General features: G+C 39.2%; 3 protein-coding genes across 3 annotated transcripts; all 3 read left to right on the top strand.

Annotated features, from left to right (window-relative positions):
* The first annotated feature begins 816 nt into the window (after positions 1–816).
* LOC116253392 (acidic endochitinase-like) lies at positions 817–1,904 on the top strand. The gene has a single exon (XM_031628187.2). The coding sequence runs from the start codon at positions 861–863 to the stop codon at positions 1,833–1,835; it is 975 nt and encodes a 324-aa protein (XP_031484047.1). The 5' UTR covers positions 817–860; the 3' UTR covers positions 1,836–1,904.
* Positions 1,905–7,712: 5,808 nt separating this feature from the next.
* LOC116252295 (acidic endochitinase-like) lies at positions 7,713–8,876 on the top strand. The gene has a single exon (XM_031626455.2). The coding sequence runs from the start codon at positions 7,771–7,773 to the stop codon at positions 8,782–8,784; it is 1,014 nt and encodes a 337-aa protein (XP_031482315.1). The 5' UTR covers positions 7,713–7,770; the 3' UTR covers positions 8,785–8,876.
* Positions 8,877–14,269: 5,393 nt separating this feature from the next.
* LOC116253516 (acidic endochitinase-like) lies at positions 14,270–15,405 on the top strand. The gene has a single exon (XM_031628353.2). It carries the CDS (start codon positions 14,334–14,336, stop codon positions 15,312–15,314), a length of 981 nt encoding a protein of 326 aa, XP_031484213.1. The 5' UTR covers positions 14,270–14,333; the 3' UTR covers positions 15,315–15,405.
* The last annotated feature ends 6,483 nt before the right edge of the window (positions 15,406–21,888 follow it).

The following is a 21,888-nucleotide window of genomic DNA, read 5'->3' as shown; positions in this document are numbered from 1 at the left end:
ACAATGCCACATAAAATCTAATATGCGGAGTAAAAATTGCATCATTCTCCAGATCATGAAGCTCACATGCGTGTGCTAGGTCTCACGAAAACATAGCAGCACAAAGAGGTAAAAACTATAGTTACACAGGTTTTAAAAAACAAGGGCTTTTAGGGTATTTTTCCGAAAAAGCTAAATTTGTTGGCAAAAAGTTAACAATTTTTTTTTTAATAATCGGAATTAGGAAAAAGTAAAATCAATGAGAAATAACAAGAGAACATAAAACGTAACTTGATAAATGTTAAAAGATGGTGTTTTAGTAATGACAAGAATGTAGGTAAATAATTTAACTTAACTATAATGCAAAAATAAGGAGGAAAAAATGCAAAATTTTGACTTTGAAGTTTTTTCCAAAAACAGGAAAAACTCGGGCTTGTTTTTTCATTGTTTTCAACAATATTATCAGGTGACAGTTTTTGTGACTATGGACTAAAAGATGAGGGCAAAAATCTCCTCTTCCTCAAACAAGCATCCTTTTTTTTTTTCTGTACTATATACCCCAAATTCAACTTCTATGGCCAAATCACTAAGTTTTTGTCTTACCTTTTGAGTTACCGTGACAGTGGTAAATGAAATGATGGTGTCCGAAAAAGATGCGAGACAATAGCGACAAGAAAAGTGAAAACTTATTCCACTTACTTTTATTTCTATCAAGTATTTTAAATCTGATTTGATATTCTCACTTCTAGTAGTTTCAGAAGTATACATTAACAGTGCATGATTCAACTATATAAGGACCTTCACATCCCCATTTAGCCAACCATCACTACTATTAGAGCCAATACCCAATAAGAAGGCAAAAGAGGCAAAAAAAAAAAAAAATGGCTTCCTCCTCTTCAACTCCCTTCCTGCCCTTCCTTCTCTTCCTTTGCGTGGCCACCGCCTTCACCATCAATGCCCATGCCGACCAGATGGCCATCTATTGGGGATCACACATGAGAAACCTGAACCAGGCTGAACTCAGGGCCACGTGCGAAACTAACCACTTCAGCCACGTGAGCTTGGCCTTCCTCACCAACTTTGGCAATGGCCGAACTCCAAGGCCTGATTTCGGCACCGCTTGTGATGCCGAGACCGATGGCTGCAGGAGTCTTCAGGAGGACATCGCTGCTTGCCAGCAACTCGGGGTGAAGGTGCTGCTCTCCATTGGAGGACTCGACGTGGAAAAATACACGCTCGCATCGGCGCAGGAGGCCCACCAGCTAGCCGCCCACATCTACGACACGTACATGAGCGGCAACGGCATCGATGGCCCCCTCGGCAAAGTGAAGCTCGACGGCGTCGACTTCTACGTCAATGACGGCTCGACACAAGACTACTGGGACGTGTTGGCACAGGACCTGAAGCAGATGGACGAGAACATGATCCTGACGGCATCCCAAGGGTGCAACCATAGCGCTGGCCAAGCTGACATACCGCTCTACAATGCACTCAAGACGGGGCTGTTCAGCAAGATGTGGCCACGCTTCTATGGCCAACCCTGCACCTACCAGCCGAAGGACACTTCAGCCTTTAAGGCGTCGTTGCAGAACTGGGCCACAGACTTCAGCAACATGGACTTGTATTTGGGGATCGTTGCCAACCCCGACTCCGAGGAGCAACGCTGGATCTCACCTAGGGAGCTTCCAGGTGCACTGAAGATAGCACGCCAGCACGAGAACTTCAAAGGAGTGATGCTGTGGAACAGGTACTTGGACGTGAAGTTCCTTGAAGATGGCAACCGCGCGCCCTACAGTGACCTCATATACCGCATCGTGAACCCCAGTAGCAATATCAGGATGCGCGTTGGTTTCTGATTCCGAAAAGCTTTGCCTAGCCTGTGTAAAGCAAGCTCCTGCTGCCTAAATAACTAAATAAAACACAGAAGTTTGCAGGCTTCTGAACTTTGGTATTTGAAAAAGAATTGCGTGTTACCGACAGCCGCATGAGAAGGAGAGGGAGAGAAAGTGAATTAATTAAACAAAACAACATAAAAGATACATGAAACAATGAGCTCGCATATGATGAAACATTTGTAATTATATAAGTCTAAAACTAGTTTTAAAGAAATCTATCTACTGAACATATAATAGTTAGGAATTAGGGAATGAACATTAGATTCTGCCTTTATATAGAATTTATGATTATGAAGAAAAATAACAAATTACTTCGATTAATTTTCTACTTTTCGCTAGATAGATTTTAACGAGGAAAGAAGAGAGGTATTGTCTCACATTGGGAGGCACATGATGGGAACGTTTCGAGGTGCTTAAGTGTAGAAATTAATAAGGCTTATTAGTATGGTGAAAAGCAAAGCGATGCTATGGTTGTGGAAATGGGCAGAACGAAAGTGCCGACCATAGCTCTGACTAATAATTAAAATCAATGAAAATAAGGACAAAAATGCCTGTTACTAAAAAGGGGACCTTTTGGCCCGTAACGAGAAATTAAATTGAAAATTTTCAGATACAATATCAGATTTTGTTCGGATAACAAAACCACATTTTTGTTTTCATTTAGCTACTTAAATTGCGAATGAAGCAGCGAATTAAATGAAAGATGGTAAACTTATGAATGGAACTGCCTAATGTTTGATCTATTTGACAAATAACTTACCAATTCTGGGTGAGGTGGATGTTAACGACCCTCTGCTTAGAAAAAAAGCCTAAAGGCTCCCTCCTCATTCCTCCTGCGTCCGGAGTCTACACCGGTGAACTTGGAATGTCCCAAAACAAAGGAGAGTAATACCCATGAGAATCAATCGCGGCTACGCTCTTTTTAGTGACTACCTCTCCAACCAGGCCCCTTAAGCTGTCAAATGTTGAACTGCTACAAGTAACCTCAAGAATGCCTGTTTTTGGGTGTCGTTCAAACATGTGTTAAAGTTTTTGACATGTACATTTGGTCATCCTCCATCGTCGCCAAGAAAGGATTTTGCTATGTTTACTGCAATGGCCCTAATGCTTTAGGGCTATTGTAGCTGTATTTAGGGAGCCCTGGCTCCACATCAAAAAATAAAATTAGAAAAAAATTTACATCTAAATTTTAGAAAATTTTACTTGGCTTATATAAAATTTTGAAAAATAATATTTCACCCCCATGTCATAATTTAGAAACTGTAATTCAAACCCCCATGAAAAATTTATAAAACTGTAATTCAGACCCCCATGAAAAATTTATAACACTCCCCTGGCTGTATTTACTAGAACAACAAAATGTTTTGCACCTCCTCAACAAATGAACCATGTGCAAATGAATGTGAAATGAGACAGCTTTAGCTAACATGTAAATTCAACAAAAGCATGTCATATTTTTGTGAAGCTTAAATTTTCTTACCTGTGCAGTATGTAAGCACAGCGGCGGAGGGAGGGGGGCCGCCTAGGCCATGGCCCCACCCCCAACTAAATGAAAAAAAATATATAGTGTAAAAATTGATTTATTTTTTTGCCTCCATTTATTTTTTATTTTTTGAATGTGAGTTTAGTTTGGCCCTACCCAAATCCAACCCACAAAACTCAGCTCCCATTTAGCTTGCCCCCTGAAAAAATCCTGGCTCTACCCTTATGTAAGCGATCGAGATAGTTGCTCATTATAGGTGTTCTTCATCTGTACTGGCGGAATCATTAGTGTAACTTGTTTCATCTACTTGTGCTGTGGTTTTTTGGTTCTCAAACAGATACTTGACTCTGTAATGTTTCTGATGGTGACTCTCATTTCAATCGAGTACAAGGAAAGTTAACAAATCCCTTTATCCTGAGAGATGAAATCCTTTCTCAAATTAGATATACTCTCAATTTTACTTGTCTTATATGAATTAAAAATGTTAATCTCAATCCGAATTTGAAGTCTGATTATTGAACCAATTTTTATATTCATATTTGAGTCCAAATTTTGGCCTGTATCATGCCGATTTTCACTAAGAGCATTAGTTATAAGACATCTATTTTAAACTAAACCTGATCTGAATCTGATCAGATATTTATGTCTATATGAATCTTAACCCATATCTGAATCTAATTGGATGTCGTTTCTTAAATATTAAGCCAATCTTATTTGATAATATGCTATTAAACTTTTCTTTCATATCATTTTTTTTTGTAGGGTTCGCTCAGATACCGATTCAAATCATACCGACATCTCTAAGTAAATTCCCCATCATGCCAAGATCAGAGCCATTTATAATATACTTGCGCCTTTACTAAATCCAAGTTTTGGGGCTACTAAAAAAAAAAGCCATCAAAGGTGTAAAAAACGGATGTCCGTTGATAAGACTTTGAATCAAATCCCCCAACCTTACTATGGAAATGGTCATCACCAACTTCAACATAAAATGCAGGAAAATGATATCTGCCATCTCCAAAATATAGAAGATCATAAAGCACGCCCTTAGACAATTTTTAGTGCACTGAGGGTGTACAATGGACCACATACACCCAGTCTGCCATGAAAAACATCAGCCCTCCCTAGAGGGACAAAAAGATGGGAATTAAAAAAAAATAATGATATCCTCAAAAAATCCATTTAATTTTTAAGAAATGGGTAAGGCGCTTTAAAATTATACTTTTTATTCAAATATAACTAAATGCCATAAAAGTTTTCTTTTTGGTGCACATAGAGATGTCAACATAACTGATTTAGATAGGATATTTGATCATATAGTACCGAAACAATCGGACATGAAAAAAAAAATTAGCATTTGATTAAAGAGATAGGATCAGATTCAGATTTAAGAAATGACATCCAATCATATTCAGATTCAAACATACATAAATTTTCAGTTGGATTCAGACACAAATTAGGATTTTTTTTTTCAAATAAATATTTAATATTTTATGATTACCAACATCTTCCAAAATAAAGCCACAAGATTTCTTTCCAATAAACTTAACAACAGCAATAAGGAGCCTAAAAGCTCCCATCCAATACCCAACCAGTTTTTGAAAAACAGATTTCAGCAAACAAATTCTCCCCATAAGGGAGAGGAGTCTGCCCTTGCAATCGGCCAAGCTTCTCAACCTTCCTGCATAAAACTTCACGAAATGATACTTTGATGCATTGTCACAAAAAACGCCGTTTTTTTAAAAAAAACGCGTATTTAACGCCAAAAACAGTCCTGCCGTATAATACCCGTACTATTCCCGTTTTTTTTTTAAAAAACGTCAAAAAACAAAAAACGCGTATAATACCCGTTTAATACCCGTATAATACCCGTTTTTTACCGTTATTTTTCGTTATTTTCCCGTTTTTTGCCGTTTTTTTATTAATTATTATTTTGTATAATTTTTAAGATGTATTAAATGTTTAATTTTTTAAAAAAATTTGCCGAACTTTTCCCGTTTTATTCCCGATATATAAAACTTTGCCGTATTATACCCGTTTTTTACCTCGCCGTTTAATACCCGTCCCCGTTTTTTGTGACAATGCTTTGATGTAAGATTGAAACAATTTGGTATTTCTGTCTCCTTCAAGAAGCCAATCTATCCTTGCATTTTGTTTCCACTACATTCTTCTTCGAGGATGGCACGATTTAATTCGTTTCTAAGGAGACAATCTTAATTGGAATCAAAATTACCATGTTCATCAATATTATGCTGGATTCAGAAAAGCTCATGCTTGAGAAAATGAATGCGATGAGAAAATATCACCAAAACAATTCGAATTCCACCATGCTAGGTGCCATTTCATGACCTGCAACTTCTTCAGGAGCTTCAACATCGGGCAACCAGTAGGAGTTGATCGACAGCAAAACTTAACAAGCTGTTCACAATCTGGACGGCTCAACCAACAATTAAAGAACTTGAACATCTTCTTCCACCATGCTTGCTGATTGAGCACCCTTATCTAAAAAACCAAGGCACTGTGATCGGAGATTGTGCGAGGCTGCAGAGCTAAATGAAAGCTGTAGTTACTAGAAAAAAACCATCACTTGTTTCTCCTGGTACATAACTTGAGGAAACTTTCATAAACAACCTCTTGAAGCACCGTGCAACAGCTTTCATAAACAATTTTCTGAAAGGTTTCCTCAGGGACAAGGACAGTTGGTCTCACACACGAAGCATTGGCCTCCACAGGAAGAGTTTCATCTTCCACTTCCATTGCAGAATCAGCCACCAGCTCTGCCCAGGATTTGTGGGTAGGTTGTTTTCCCGGTAGGAGACGTCCGTCCGCTGGGGCGGGCACTGGGTTTTCCGCCGGGGAATGTTCGGGAGCCATCTTTCAAAAATCGATTTTGATAACATTTGGGTACAACTGAATCAAAGGAACGACCACATCTATTCACAGAATCTCATTCTGTGAAAGATTAACTGTAATCATTCGCCTAGCCACTTGTCTCTTGAAGAAAGAGAACACTCCCTCTTTGAATCAGCAACGATGGGCACTAAATAAAAGAGAAAATCTCTACTTCAGTTAATTTAGTTTCAGAGAATTTGATCCAAGAAACTCATTCTCATTTGTTGCTTTCAACCAAATAACATTACCAATAACGTGTGATCTTATCGACAATCGAAAAGTATAATTGGCATATCAGCAAATATCGATTCTGTTCCAATAGTCATAAAGACGTTGATAACATTGAATTAGACCTTTAATTTTTGCTTAAACAGCTCAGTGTAAATCCAAACTCTACTGAGGAGAAAAATTTCCCCTCCCTTGTGAATTTTATAGTTTCATCCAAATAAACGACGTTAAAAAGTACAAAAGAAATGAACAAAAGGACAGCAGGTCCACATGGCTACTCTAGGGTTCAGAATTGAAGATATTCTTATCAATAAATTGTACGTTCCACATGTCTAGGGGAAATGCTCCATACATTTCAAAATGCATTCCAAGTTTCAAATTTTTTTACAGAAAAGCAAAACATTAATATCTATTCAGAGTTTAAAAGCATGCATCTCTCAATAGATAGCCTTGTTTTAAAAATTGGACAGTGGAAGTGAACTAAAAAATCATAGTTGGTGGCTTGGTGTACATGAGAGCGGAATTTCACAATACGTTATCCTATATACAACACACTTCAAAAGTAAATGTTCCACATTTTCATGTGAGAGAAATGTATAATTTTTCCAACGGAAAAAACCTTCTGAAAAACTATGCCAGATCTCGAGTCCATTGTTATTCTGATTTCTTATCAAATCCAAGTACTTGGAGTAGGATTTCAATTAAATATCAAATTATATCATTACCGACAAATTTATTTTGCTAGTATATCAGTAGTTTTCTCAATTTTTTATGGAGCGGTCCCCTCTTGCATGCATCCTTTCATGACAGAGCTCGAAACTTTTTGCAGGCGGCACTAATTCAAAAGTTCTGAGATCCTTCAAATTATAACCAAATGAATGTGGGGGCAGCAATTGCATAAAGAAAACTAATATAAATGAAAAATGAAAAAATTTTGTGCGGCTGTGTGGGCAAACTTCCACACAGATCCACGTGTTGTTTCAAACTTATATTCTTCTGTCACATGAAATACATTTCTTATTTTGTTGTCCTTACATGGATAACTTAAATAAATTTCTAATCTAAGTTAGACAGGAGAAAGCACTTTCACTGGAGATGGACGACGGAAGGATGAAGTAGTCATGGTCACCGAATTCACGTGAAAAGTGTGAAATATTTAGGAGGGTGGGATGGGAATTGCAGCAATTGGAAGGCACTGATGTGAAAAAATGCCCTATTATTAAGGAGCTGCCCCATCCCCTTGAGAAACCATCCCACCCACTGTTCCTCCCCGAGAAGACCAAACAAGAAGAGATGGCCTCCTCTTCTTCACCTCCATTGCTGCCCTTGCTTCTTCTCCTCTGCATGTTCAGTGCCCTCACGGCCCATGCCAGCGGTAAGGGCATGGCCCTCTACTGGGGCTGGCACGTGAACAATATCACTGCCGCCGGCCTCGAGATGGCGTGCAAGACCGGCCAGTTCGATCAAGTGAACATAGCCTTCCTTACCGACTTCGGGTACGGGAAGCCGCCGACGCCGGACTTCGGAACCGGATGCGATGCCCCCTCCGGCGGCTGCAAGTACCTGCAGGCGGAGATCGAGTACTGCCAGAGCGTGAACGTGAAGGTCCTGCTCTCCATCGGCGGCTTCGACGCCACCTACCGGCTGCCCAACGAGGAGGAGGCCCACCGCCTGGCCGCCCACGTCTACGATGTCTACCTCAGCGGCTACGGCGTGGACGGGCCGTTGGGGAAGGTGAAGCTCGACGGCGTCGACTTCTGGATCAACGACACGCTGTCCACGGCCTACTGGGACGTGGTGGCGGAGGACCTGAAGAGGTTCGACGAGAAGCTGATACTGACGGGCTCTCAGGCGTGCCACCACAGCCTCGGGGTGCCGGACATCCCCATCTACTACGCGCTGAAGACGGGGCTGTTCTCCAGGGTGTGGGCACGTGTCTTCGGGGACTACTACCCGTGCGTATACGAGCGGGGGAACACGGCGTCGTTCGAGTCGGCGGTGAGAAACTGGACGACAGATTTCGAGGGGTACGTGGGAGACTTCCGCATCGCCGTCGACTGCCACCCGAAGTACATCAGGGGCTTCATCCCGCCGGAGGAGATCGAAGGTGCGCTGGACATCGTGAGGAAGTATCCGACGTACTCGGGCGTCGCGGTGTGGAACCGGCACTGGGACGTGAAGTACATGGAGGATGGGTATGCCAACGGGCCTTACAGCGAGGCCATATATCCCCACGTCCAAGACAGCCTTGAGCCTGATGATGACGACGCCGTCCGCCACAACCATCTCCACGAGGTCGTTTTCTAAGAAAGGGGCGACTGTGTAGCCCATTCTATTCTCCTTTGTAGCCTTGGAGATAACTAAATAAAAATAAAAATGTTTAAGTTCTCAGTTAGAAACGTATTTGTGTGAAATGTGTGTACGGACTTAGGGATATATCTTTAATTATATCAGTTTTTTCAAATATTTACATATTTAGATTGAAATTTGGATTTATATCCGAATCTAATTCCAAAGTCTGATTTCACAATTGATATCCAATCGGTATTAAATTTTTACAATATATGAATCTCATTCCAAATATGGAACCCAATTGGGTGATTTTTCAAAATTTAAGAGCTTAGACATACAATATTTGTTTAAAAATTAATATGATTTGAATCCGTTCTTGAATCTAATCAAATATTTAAGTATATGTGATTTTGAATCCGAATTTTCTCATATGTCCCTTTTTTAATTTGAATCTGATAAGATTTCTTAATCAAATGTTAATTTTTCTTTCTATATCCTATTTCTTGGAAACAGTTTAGTTGGATGTCCAATTCAATTCAAATATATTGACATCCTAAGTGTGTATGGAAGAGAGATAATAAATATCAGCACACTTTACGGAGAAGGGTATACATGTCCACATATTTTAGAGCAGTAAGATCAAATTTGATATTCCGATTTGGCAGTTAACGGTAAAGCGAGGCCATAAGCATTAAAAATAATTAAAAAAAAAATTCAGGCATTGGCCTTTGAGATTTTACAAAAGATGGACCTACAAATTATCAAACAATGGCAGTTAAAATAAATTAGGTTCACTATTAAAAAAAAAAGCTTTTTACTAACATAAAAAAAGGTTTTACTGACATTTTATTACTATCACCAGTAAAAGTAGTGTCGCTTATAATTTTGTTTACATTTCTGCACTAGGTGAGAAAAAAAAAATTTACTGTCTAAAAAGATTAAATATCACTAAAGTTGTACCCTGACATGATGATGTCGTCAGTATAAAAAACAAGTCACTAAAAGTGACAGACCTACTCCCTTGAAAATTTTCACCTAGGCATGTTCAATAATTAAAAAAAGAAACTCGCATAACATTCTTTTCAATACAGGGAGTTCGGGAGCCTTGACTATTTGGCTGGCTGCATAGGCAACAAAAAACAAGAAAACAAAAGAAAACTAAATAAAATTAATAAGAACAAGAAAAATGAAAATAAGTAAATAGTGACAAAAAAAAAAAAGAAAACGAAAAAGAAACTAAATAAAATTAATAAGAACAAGAAAAATGAAAATAAGTAAAAAATGACAAAAATAAAAAATAAAAAACGAACTATCAGTTTGCCTTCACTTAGAGGTGAACAAAGAGTCGAGCTCCACATATGGGTGAACATCGAGTCGAGTTACTCGAGCTCGGCTCGTGAACAAGTTCGATCCAAGTCATTTGCTGAACAAGTCGAGCTTGAGTTCATGAGTCATTCAAATAATCGAATTGACTTCGAGCTCAACACATAACTGTTGAGTGGAGCTCGAATCTTAATCGAGTTTGTCTAGTTTTAATCAAGTCAATATATTCAAATAAGTTTATTGGTTTGTCAAGTCTTAATCGAGTCGAGTTCGAACTCAACACGTAATGATGAATATCAATTATATTCAAACGAATTTGTCGAACCTTAATCTAGCCGAACTCGAGCTGATTTCATTGAGCTATTGTTCAGTCGATAGATTTCACTAGACTAACCGAATTCGAGCTACCTGAACTGGGGCTCAACTCATTTTAGTGGTACCGACCGTGTTTCTTTGAACTCTGACAATGGCATCATGGTTGACGATAAATGAGCCAATGAGTGATAAATGGCGGGTAAGAGCAAAACGATATGAACTCTTTTGACACATAATGTGTTTTAGAATATATAACAATGACCTGACGGAAAGATAAGCTATTGATTAAGTTGAAGCTACTCTTCAATCTATTTTGTGCAACTAACTGCCTACGTATATTTATAGGTAAAAAAACAGACGAAATAAAAATAGACTCTTTAATTTTTTGTTTGAAAATTTTCAAATAAAATATAAACATTTTAATATATTTATAAAAACTGTTTTGATATAAAACATGTTTGTTTTTTAAAAATGTTGATTTTTTAAAATTCGACTGCCTTTTTTGTTTTTCTTTTTCCCTTGATGCATGTGCGTATCAGAATAGATTTGCCATGCATTGCAGTTCGCTTCAAAGTTCAGCTTATCTTCAAGGGTGGCGGGAGGCAAATGAAAAAGGAGGACACTGGCGTCCTGGCCACATCAGGTTCGGCCGTAGGACGAGGGAACCACGTGATATAAGGTAACAAGGACGATGGGCATCCCCGACTCGCTCTGAAACGTCGCCATCCATCGTTGGCGCGTTAAGAACGAGGACAAGAACCGTGGGGACAGAGAGCGTACAAGTCGTGGAACAGAGAGTGCTGGCTGCGGTCCAGCTTCTCTTTTATCGATTCATACCACACTCGAAACTTTCTCTTTCGCTCTCTTGTCATCTTGCACTTCCTTCTTTATCATTCATGAGCTCCATCTTAGAAGAGAGAAAAACGTGGAGTTAGTCTGTCTCCTTCTCCTTTAATGCGTAGGTCCGAAGGCTCATATTTAATGCCTAACTTAGCTAGTTATATTGGTGAGTTGGTAAAAATTTGGTCATCAATTCGATTTTGGTGGGCACTATTCTTTTTTACTATCTCTAACAGTACTGCAAATGGTTTAGGGCTATGATACGAACGGCAAAATATAGCAGTGTTCTGTTCTTCATTATGAAATGAACCACGTTGTAATGAATGTGCAAGAAGAGAGATAGCATCAGCTCAAAAGCGAATGCAACAAAAGTCTTTCTCATTTTAATGAAAATCAAGTTTGCCTGTAGCTCACGAAATTGGACCTGTCGTGGGACCAAGTGGAAATAAAGTCTTTTGGAGTTTGTACATCAGTTTGCAGAAAGCGTCTTTCACAGATCACATCCAATCCATGTAAATCTGATACTTTGCAGGGCAACAGACAAGTTCTATTTCTTTTTTTCTTCTGGTGCGGCAAAATTTTTACGTGGACCAAATGGATTTTCTAAAAAAATCTTCACCCGTACATCTTTTTTGTTATTTGTATGTAGCCATGGCCCCTCTTAGCTCTGCACAACTCAGACAAGATTAAATCATCAATTGCTGGAGTTCTACCAAGAAAAGCAAACATTATTTTATCAAATCAACTACCTAATGACAAACTCAACGTGAGCTTTTTGATGAATTCAGAAACATTGGAGTGACGAGAACCAATAAAGCAAGAAATTTTATAGTCACGTATTAACGCAAAAGAAATTAATGAGGCGGATATGAGTTAGCAAAAATAGGAAAAGAAGCATTTTTGAGAGGGACTACGATGGTATCCACCATTAAATTTCAAACAGTACGTAGCACGAAGAATTGTTATTAATGGTCTCAAACACGTTGTGAATTTAGAAGCCGTTTGATAAAAAAAACGTTATGTTCTCCAAATTCAGAATATTAAAATTTTTATCTCAAAGAAGGTGATGTGATTCTATATGATTTCTAAATTCAACAATTATATACTAAACACAAACGTATTGTATTTTACCAGCTATGTTCTTGGTACCAGCGCCCCTTGAAATGCTGGCTAATATAAGACCTGTATTTAGGCAACCACAAGGGTGGAGTCGGGAGGCTGGCAAGTGCCTTGGCTCCCTGAAATTTTTTTTTTTTTAAAAAAAAAAATTTACTTGTAACATTCAAAAGTTTTTCTTAGCTTGATTTAAAAATTTTGAAAAATTATATTTTAGTCACTCTTAAAATTTTGAAACTATATAGTTTAACTTTCTTAATGAAAAATTTTGATTTCACCCCCGAGTAACCTACCTGTGTGCGCTTGGACGAGCTATACAATTACCTTGAACCTGGTTATATGATTTATGACTAAAATACCTTTAATTCACATGAAAAGAAAAAACTATTTGTAAAAACAAAATAAAAAATAAAAAAAAATATCGATAAATGATTCCCCTTTATTGTGATAAAGCACTGATTTTGATAAAAGGAAATCGATGTCCCGACGAGTACGCCGGAGATGAGTAACATGGAGGTTTTATCTCTCAGCAGGCGGTAGCCGGGCCTACTGAAATAATGGTCCAAGTGATCGGGAAAAAACCAAAAACGTGGGCGGCGGGGAGATCAACACCGATAGATTTAGACGCCGTCCGATATCGCAGAGTCACCTCCTTTATCCTCTCCGCCATCCGTCGCCAAAATCTTGGCGAGCCTCGGCCATGGTTATTATTCTGTCTTCGTTTCCTGCTCAGAATAATGACAGCCCAGTGAGGCCATGGCGGGGACCAGGGCCAATAGGAGTTAGGTGGACCTGAACTTCAGCATCCATTAACAGGAGGAGCAGCTAGGACACCAATGGATCTCCCCATCTTGTTAATCATGCAAGGCAGGACAACCTTCACGTGCGTCCTCCCGTCCCTGCCAACAGAGGGATCCAAAGCCCTTTGTCCACCACCACTGCATTCTACATGTGTGCAAATATATAAAAATAAATAAATTAGCTGCTCTGACATTTCCATGACAAAGAAAGACAACCTTTTGTTGCAGAAGAAAAAGACGAAGGCCCATTAACGCTATAAAACAAAGGGAACGGTTTCGAGAGGTGGAGGACAGACACATTATCCTTCTCCTTGGACGGTCCGAGTTATTTCCATCCCCACGTCGCGACGTTGTGATCCCCACAAAAACTTTCGCGTGCATGAATTTTGATATCATGTCTTTTTCCACCTCATGTCCTTCGTTCGTCGCCTCTGTCTCGTGTTCCATGTTCTTTAAATTAATTTGTTTCCTACCTTTTCTCTTTGTCTTTTTCTTTTTTTTTCACCCCCACATACTAATGTCTGGAGGCTCTTTAAGTTTTGCCAAAAATATCCGTGGAAATATTTACAAATTATATAGATTCGTAGCAAAAAGATAATGAAAATATGAATTCCTGAGGAATAATGAAAATCCATGGAAAACGCCCTTTCAACAAACAGATATGATCTTATAAGAAGGCTAAACTCTGGAAGGCCGGCTGATAAAATCGGATTTGCATAATAAAGTCACATCCGTGTGATAAGTAAAGCTTAAAAATCTCCTCGTCCAACACTTATCTATTCTAAGATTTGTCCTTCTTCCCTAAACCAAGTCAAGTACTTAACCTCTGGTAATAAGCCAAACTCTTAAGTTACTTTTACAGCGGTAAATAGAATGATGGCTGTACTATAGATCCAGACGTTCGAAAACGATAGGCAAGCTTGAAAAAAGTAATTTGAAATTAGTTGAATTTGAGACAACATATGTGGTTTTGTAAGGTCCTACGGGACAATATTAACAAGAGAAAAGCCACAGCTCTTTCCACTTCTTTTTCATTTCTACCAAATATCTTGTTGCAATTTCAAAAGTGTAGGTTGAAGTGCATAGTTCAATTATTTAAGGACCTCCCCATCCGCCTTTGGCCAGCCATCGCCACTACTCGAGCTACCAGAAGGGAAGAGAAGAAAAAAAATGGCTTCCTCCTCTTCACCACCCACCCTGCCCTTGCTTCTCGTCCTTTGCATGGCCACTGCCTTCACCATCCGTGCCCGTCCCGACCACATGGCAATCTACTGGGGATGGCACATCAACAACCTAAGGGGATCGGCTCTCAAGGCCACTTGTGAAACTCATCACTTCAGCCAGGTGAACATCGCCTTCCTAAGCAATTTTGGCAATGGCCGGCCCCCAAGACCCGACTTTGGCACCTCCTGCGACGCCCAGACTGGTGGATGCAAGAGCCTTCAGGACGACATCGCCGCCTGCCAGCGCCTCGGGGTGAAGGTGCTGCTCTCCATTGGAGGGTTCGACGTGAAAAACTATACGCTGGCGTCGGCGGAGGAGGCCCATCAGCTGGCATCCCACATCTACGATGTCTACCTAAGCGGCTACGGCATCGACGGCCCCCTCGGCAAGGTGAAGCTTGATGGCGTCGACTTCTACGTCAATGACGCCTCGACGTACGACTACTGGGACGTGTTGGCTCAGGACCTAAAGCAATTGGACAGTAACATGATCTTGACGGCATCCCAGGGGTGCAACCACACCACCGGCAAAGCAGACATGCCACTCTACCACGCCCTCAAGACGGGGCTGTTCAGCAAGGTGTGGCCGCGCTACTACGGACACCCTTGCACCTACCAGCCATCGGACACGGCGGCTTTTGCGGCATCGGTGAATAGCTGGGCCACAGAGTTCAGCGGAATGGACTTCTACCTGGGGCTCATTGCCAACCCCTTGTACTTCGAGGAGGGTTGGATCTCGCCCTTGGAGCTTCCAGGTGCGCTGACCATCGCACGTCAGCACAGCAACTATGACGGGGTGATGCTGTGGAACAGGCACTGGGATGTGAAGTTCTTTGAAGAGGACGGCAACAGCGCTCCCTACAGCGACCTTATATATCCCATTGTCAAGACCAGTAGCAATATCAGGATGCCAGTTTCTGCCTTCTGAGACAGGAAAGCTTCCCATAGCTTGTGCAAAGCTCCTGTTGCCTTACTAATTAAATAAAATGGAGAAGCTTACACGCTTCAGAACTTGCTTATGTTTTCCATTGTTGAAAAAGAATTGCATCTTGCCAACAGCCACATGAGAAGGAGAGATGCAAGAGTGAATTAAGTAAATGAAAACAGAAAGGACACATGGAATAATGAGCTCACATATCAAGAAAAATTTTTAATCATAAAAGTTTAATTCTAGTTTTAAAAAATCTATCTATTGAACATATAATAGTTAAGAATTAGGGAATGGACATTAGGTTATCTACTTAGATTAATTTTTCTAGTTTTTAGTGCAAGGACTTCAAAAGAGATAAATTCTGATGCTAGAAGGCATATGATGGAAACGTTTCGATGGAAACGTTTCGAGGTAGGCGGCCGGCTTCCCGATTGGGACTTTGCCATCCACACACAAATTTTTGCATGAATGAATTTTGATATCATATCCTTTTCCACCGCTTGTTCCTTGTTTGTCGTGTTCTTTAAATTAATTTGTTTTCTAACTTTTCTCCTTTTTATTTTCACCCGATACTCAATCATAGATATCATTTGGTTGCAAAAGCAAGTGTCCTGAAACACGTTTTTAGAACATGCGTTCTAAGAACAAAGAGTTCTTGTTTATGTGAACAAGTTGTAATTATGTCTAATAATTGTTTGCTTAAACAATATATTCAACTTGCCTTGTCCTCTCTTTCTCCACTTACAAACATATGATAAATGGCTAAAAAATTAAAATTTGTTGCTAAAATACAGTTGTTAAACAAGTATTAGCAACTGCTGAAAATGGTGCATCAACAGTTCATAGTACTTTAAATACGGATTTATACTGTACCTTCAATGGAGGATTTTTTTTATAATTCTTACCCATCCAGTAGTTTTGGACTCCCATGTAATGGGGTGTGTATGTGTGTGTGTATTACCAACATGCTTAATTTAAAAATATAAAAAAATATGATAAAAAGAACTCTCTCCATCTTTTCCCTCTCTTGTTGTTTCTCTCTCTACAAAGTGCAGATGACCTATCATCCACATATCATAGAGAAACATCATTTCATGGTAAAAAACACACAAAAACTAAAGTGAAACATAAGTTTTCAATTCGTCAAATACAAACCACCTGAAAGTGTTTGGGTACAAGAATTCATAAACAACTAAATGCATATAATAATAGTCACATGAACAAAAAAGAAACTTTCTTTTTTGATAAAAGCTCTCGACTTAAAAATGATGATGTTCACCATGTAATCAACCACCCCACCAGCAACCACAAAATAGTGCTAGTCTATCGCATTTTCACCTTAATCCTTTCCTTTCCTTTCAACAAAACTTATGTGAATACAAGTAATAACACATACACCTACACTAGTAAGGAAAAACATATAAAAACTAGGCTAAACATTTATAACAAAGTGACTACGAAAATGCTATTACCAATTTATAATGAAACCACATAAATAATGCATGCATTATATACACATGCCAATATGAATGCACCCGAACCTAGACCATGCACGCTCCCAATACGCACCATTGGCCCACGTACCCTTATCTTGACATGATGCTTAGAAAAACATTACTACCTCGTGATATATTGATAAATTTGGTTTTTCATGAAAACATGTTGAAGAAAAAGCTTCATATACTAATTATAGTCAATAATATATAAACCGGCACCGGACAATTATGCATGAATAAAAGTCATGTCCACCTGCCTAGAGGTTTAGACTTATGGCCTTCAAAGACAAAACTGGAGAAATATGGGCTAGAAAGATGCAACTTGAAGCCCCTGAAACTTGACTTGGCACTTGAAGAGGCAAGTTTAATTTAATTTTGCCCCTTTGGTTGCCTACAAACATGGTTAGAACAACCAACATAGCCTAAATAGGGTGTCAACAGTATTCCAAGTGAACACAATCTACAAGTTTGTTTTCGCATCAAATTTGATCCACAAGCATTTGGCCCTTCTATTTTTCCATTGTCCAAACAACAAGCCAAATGCATTTCCTGTCCTACATAATGCATATGGATGTCATGTAATTAATAACTGCTATAAAGTCATAGCAGTAACATTCTTAGTTGATTACAGGATGAGCAATGCCTTAGGAATATAGATGGTTCGGATAGTACCCATTTGCACATCCAACTACTTAGTAATCAGTAAACGATCCTTGCATTCTTGAGGAAATGATAGTTTAAAGAAACAATCCCTGCATGCTAAGGTACACATGTAATACAGAAAAATACTGAAGTTTTAAGTAGAGAAGTTTTATAACAAGCCATTTTAGTATAACTTTTAGTTTTCAGTTCCTTACGTTAGTAACTGCATAAATTTTCAATTGAGAAGAAAGGTACACGCTTCCCATGTTGGTGTATAAATATGTCGTAAGCATGATTAACAAAATTATTGTAACTACAACAATTTCATGAAAGTGACTCAAAGCCTTCATAGGGCACTTGCATTCACCAGAGCTTGCAAGCACTGCATTACATGGGATGACATTTCATCAAACACTTGATGTGCAACAGGCAAGTTTCCATGCTTGCAATGTCCAACCACCAGCACTGTACGGAAGACCACTGTTTTAGTAGGCATTTCATCAAATATTTTCTCAACAAGGAAATGGTAAGTGATGTTTATGCCTCTTATCAAAGGACTGGAGTTAATGTGATGAATGTTAAAAAGTCACAGAAATGAGCGAGGCATTAACAATTTGTGAGTGGTTGAAGGAAAAAGCAGACATACCTGCAAGCGTCCAAAGTAGAAGGCTGGAGAGAGGAGGAGAGCCAAAAACAAAGAAGCCAAGGTAAAATCTGTTAGCAGTATCAGACAAAGCAACCCCTGTTCGTTAAAAAAAGAAAAGATATAAATGAAGAAGAAGAAAAAAAAAAGGAATTGTGAATGAAGAAGAAAAAAACTGAAAGAGAGAAAGAAGAAAAAGAAGAAGATAGAACTGCCACTTTAAAATAAATGAACCACGATGTGGGAGAGAGAGAGAGAGAGAGAGATGGCACAACACCTGCAGGAAGAAAGTGAGAGTGGGACAGAGAGGAAATGACCACGCAAGGTTTCGAGCGAGACGGTTTCGAGAGGGAGGATTTCGAAAGAAGGAAAACTCCCCCACGCGGATCTATTTTAAGAATGCTTAAACAGGTATTCCTTTTCCCTAAACTAAGCCAGGTTAACCTCTGGTTCTAAATGAATAAGGGGTCAAACTTAGTTTACTTGGACAGCGGTAAATAGAATGATGGCTGGAATATAGATCCTGACGTTCGAAAGAGAAAGGCGATCTTAAAAAGGTAACTTGAAATTTGTTGAGTTTGATAGAACCTTTGCGATTTTGTATGGTCGTATGGGACAATATTAACAGGAAGAGTGAAACCACTTTGGACTTCTTTTGCATTTTATAAGGTCCTATGGCAATTTCAGAAGTGTACGTTAGAAGCGCATGGTTCAATTTTTTAACGACCTCCCCATCCCCCTTTGGGCTTTGGCCGACCAGCTAGTTGAGCTTACAGAAGCGAAGAGAAGAAAAAGAGGGCTTCCTCTTCCTCGCATCCCATCCTATTCTTGCTTCTCGTCCGCACGGCTGCCGCCTATACCGTCAATGCATGTGCCCACCAAATGGCCGTCTACTGGGGATGGCACTGTTAGATTTCAGATTTGCTGAAATCTGTCTGCAACAGGTTTGAGCCTGCAAGAAGAGAGGAGTCTCAAGCGAGACTGTGGAAGCAGAGGTCACGGAGAAACAAAGAAACAGAGAGAGAGAATGGAGAACACGAACTAAGTTTTTTATTTTATTTTCCAATATATATATGCATACATGATCTCGATACATTACATGGGTGCTACTTAGTGGGATACAGCTGTAACATAGCTGGGTTAAGTGGTGTACAGCTGTGGTTGCCTGTGGAGTCTTCGAGAGTCTTCTTTAACACTCCCCCTCAAGTTGGTTCTCCAATTTCCCACAATCCCAACTTGTTTAACAATCTGTTGAATATTTCTTTGCTTACTGTTTTTGTTAATATGTCTGCTAACTGCATGCTACTTGTAACATGTTCTGTTCGAATAATGCCTGCTTTGATTTTCTCCCTGATGAAGTGGCAATCTATCTCAATGTGTTTCGTTCGTTCGTGAAATACAGGATTATTGCTGATGTAAATAGCTGCCTGGTTATCACAGAACAACCTTATTGGTAACTTCACTTGAACTCCCATATCATTTAGTAAGAATCTGATCCATGTAAGTTCACACACAGCTAGGGCCATTGCACGATATTCTGATTCTACGCTTGATCTAGCCACTACTGCCTGTTTCTTACTTTTCCATGACACCAAGTTGCCGCCCACGAAACAACAATATCTTGATGTTGAGTGTCTGTCATTAGGGTTGTTGGCCCAATCGGCATCAGTGTATCCACATATTTCCAGTCAGTTCTTCGAAATAATATTCCTTTTCCTGGATTTTCTTTGAGATATCTGAGTATTCTGTGTGCAGCTTCCAGATGTGACTTTTTTGGGTTGTGCATGAACTGACTCAGTAAATTTACTGAGTATGTAATATCTGGTCTAGTGGTTGTAAGGTATATGAGTTTGCCAATCAGTCTTTGGAACATATGTTTGTCTATACCTGTGTCCCCTTCTTTTTCATTGTGTAGTTTCAGGTTCAGTTCCATGGGAGTGTCTGCCCCCTTTGATTCAGTCATGCCAATGGTTTTAAGCAGATCCATCACATATTTCCTTTGGCAAATAAATACTCCGTCTTTGGAGTGCGAGACCTCTATGCCAAGAAAGTAGTGAGCTATTCCCAAGTCTTTTATCTCAAATTGTTTCTTCAACATTTCTTTTGTTCTTTCAATGAGATTTTTGTTATCTCCGGTTATTATCAAATCATCCACATAAACAGCCACTATAGTTGTTCCCTCGACCGTGATTGATATGAATATCGAATTGTCAGCTCCACTCATCTTGAATTCTCCTTTTATTAGCTTTGTGCTCAATTTTGAATACCAAGCCCTTGGTGACTGTTTCAATCCATACAGTGATTTTTTTAGTCTACACACAAGTTGATGCTGAGATTGAGCTTTAAACCCTTGAGGGATTTCCATATATATTTCTTCATTTAGATCTCCTTGAAGAAATACATTTTTCACATCCATTTGATGTAATTTCCATCTATTAATTGCTGCTACTGATAGTAAGACTCTTATGGAACTCATCTTTGCTACGGGGGCAAATGTTTCATCATAGTCTATGCCTTGTACTTGAGTGTACCCCTTAGCTACTAGTCTTGCTTTGTAGCGCTCGATATCTCCCTTGTTATTATATTTTATCTTGTAGGTCCATTTGCAGCCAATTGGTTTTTTTCCTTTAGGTAGTTCCACTAGCTCCCATGTCCTATTTTTCTCTAGAGCAGATAATTCCTCCTTCATTGCCCTGCGCCATTCGCTTCTAGTTATAGCTTCCTCATAGCTTTGGGGCTCTGTTTCTGTATATAGCTTAGCCAAGTAGTTTTTGTATCTGTCTGATACTCTTTGAGTCAACTTGTTGTTCCCTAAGTTGGCTACTGAATTCTTGCAGTAATAGGTAATGTAATCATCAAGTCGTGATGGAGGATTACTTATTCTACTCGACCTTCTCAACTGAACCTCCTCTCTGTTGGTTGTCACAGTATTCTGCTCAAATCTATTGTTGATGTCTGCTGATTGGTTTTCTTGACCTTCATTGATTAAGTTGGGAGTATCCTTCATGCTTGCTACTGGTAGAGGGGCTGTCATAGTAGGTAAAACAGGTTGCTCTTCTTTACTGAAGACATCCATGTCAGTTTGCAGATAGTAAGGTTGATCCTCTATGAATTTTACATCTCTAGAGAAATGTGTCTTCTTCCTTATTAGGTCAAAACATTTATATCCCTTCTTTCCATAAGGGTAACCCAAAAATATACATTTGACTGCCCGTTTCTCCAACTTATTTCTGTATTTCTCTTGACAATGTACGTAACAAATACATCCAAATACCTTCAGATGGTTTACTTCTGTAGGTTTATTCTTGACTATGGATAAATGGCTAAGTCCCTTTAAGTTTTTGCTTGCTGTTATGTTTATTACATGACAAGCACATGCAACTGCTTCTGGCCAGAAGGCAGCCGGGACATTCATTTCAAACATAAATGACCTAGCAACATCTAGCAAGTATCTATTTCTTCTCTCACATACCCCATTTTGTTGGGATGTACCTGAACATGTGGTTTGATGCTCTATTCCCTTTTCTTTCGTGAAATTTTCGAAACTTGTATTAAGATATTCTCCTCCATTATCTGATCTTAGTATTTTGATTTTCTTGCTATATTGAGTCTCTATCAGGCAATGAAAATTTTTGAAGCAAGTGAAAGTTTCACTTTTCTTATTCATGAAGTAAATCCACATCATCTTGGATTTATCATCTACAAACATTACAAAGAACCTGTGCCCATGATATCCATTTATGGGTGCAGGTCCCCAAACATCGGTGTGGACTAAATCAAAACAAGAATC

This window comes from Nymphaea colorata, chromosome 4 (assembly GCF_008831285.2).
Source record: "Nymphaea colorata isolate Beijing-Zhang1983 chromosome 4, ASM883128v2, whole genome shotgun sequence".
Classification (NCBI taxonomy): Eukaryota; Viridiplantae; Streptophyta; class Magnoliopsida; order Nymphaeales; family Nymphaeaceae; genus Nymphaea; species Nymphaea colorata.
This window is presented reverse-complemented; position numbering and strand designations above follow the sequence as displayed.

Bases quoted from the DNA above. Each gene is read 5' to 3' on its own strand.
- LOC116253392 (XM_031628187.2), top strand. From the start codon at position 861: ATGGCTTCCTCCTCTTCAACTCCCTTCCTGCCCTTCCTTCTCTTCCTT.
- LOC116252295 (XM_031626455.2), top strand. From the start codon at position 7,771: ATGGCCTCCTCTTCTTCACCTCCATTGCTGCCCTTGCTTCTTCTCCTC.
- LOC116253516 (XM_031628353.2), top strand. From the start codon at position 14,334: ATGGCTTCCTCCTCTTCACCACCCACCCTGCCCTTGCTTCTCGTCCTT.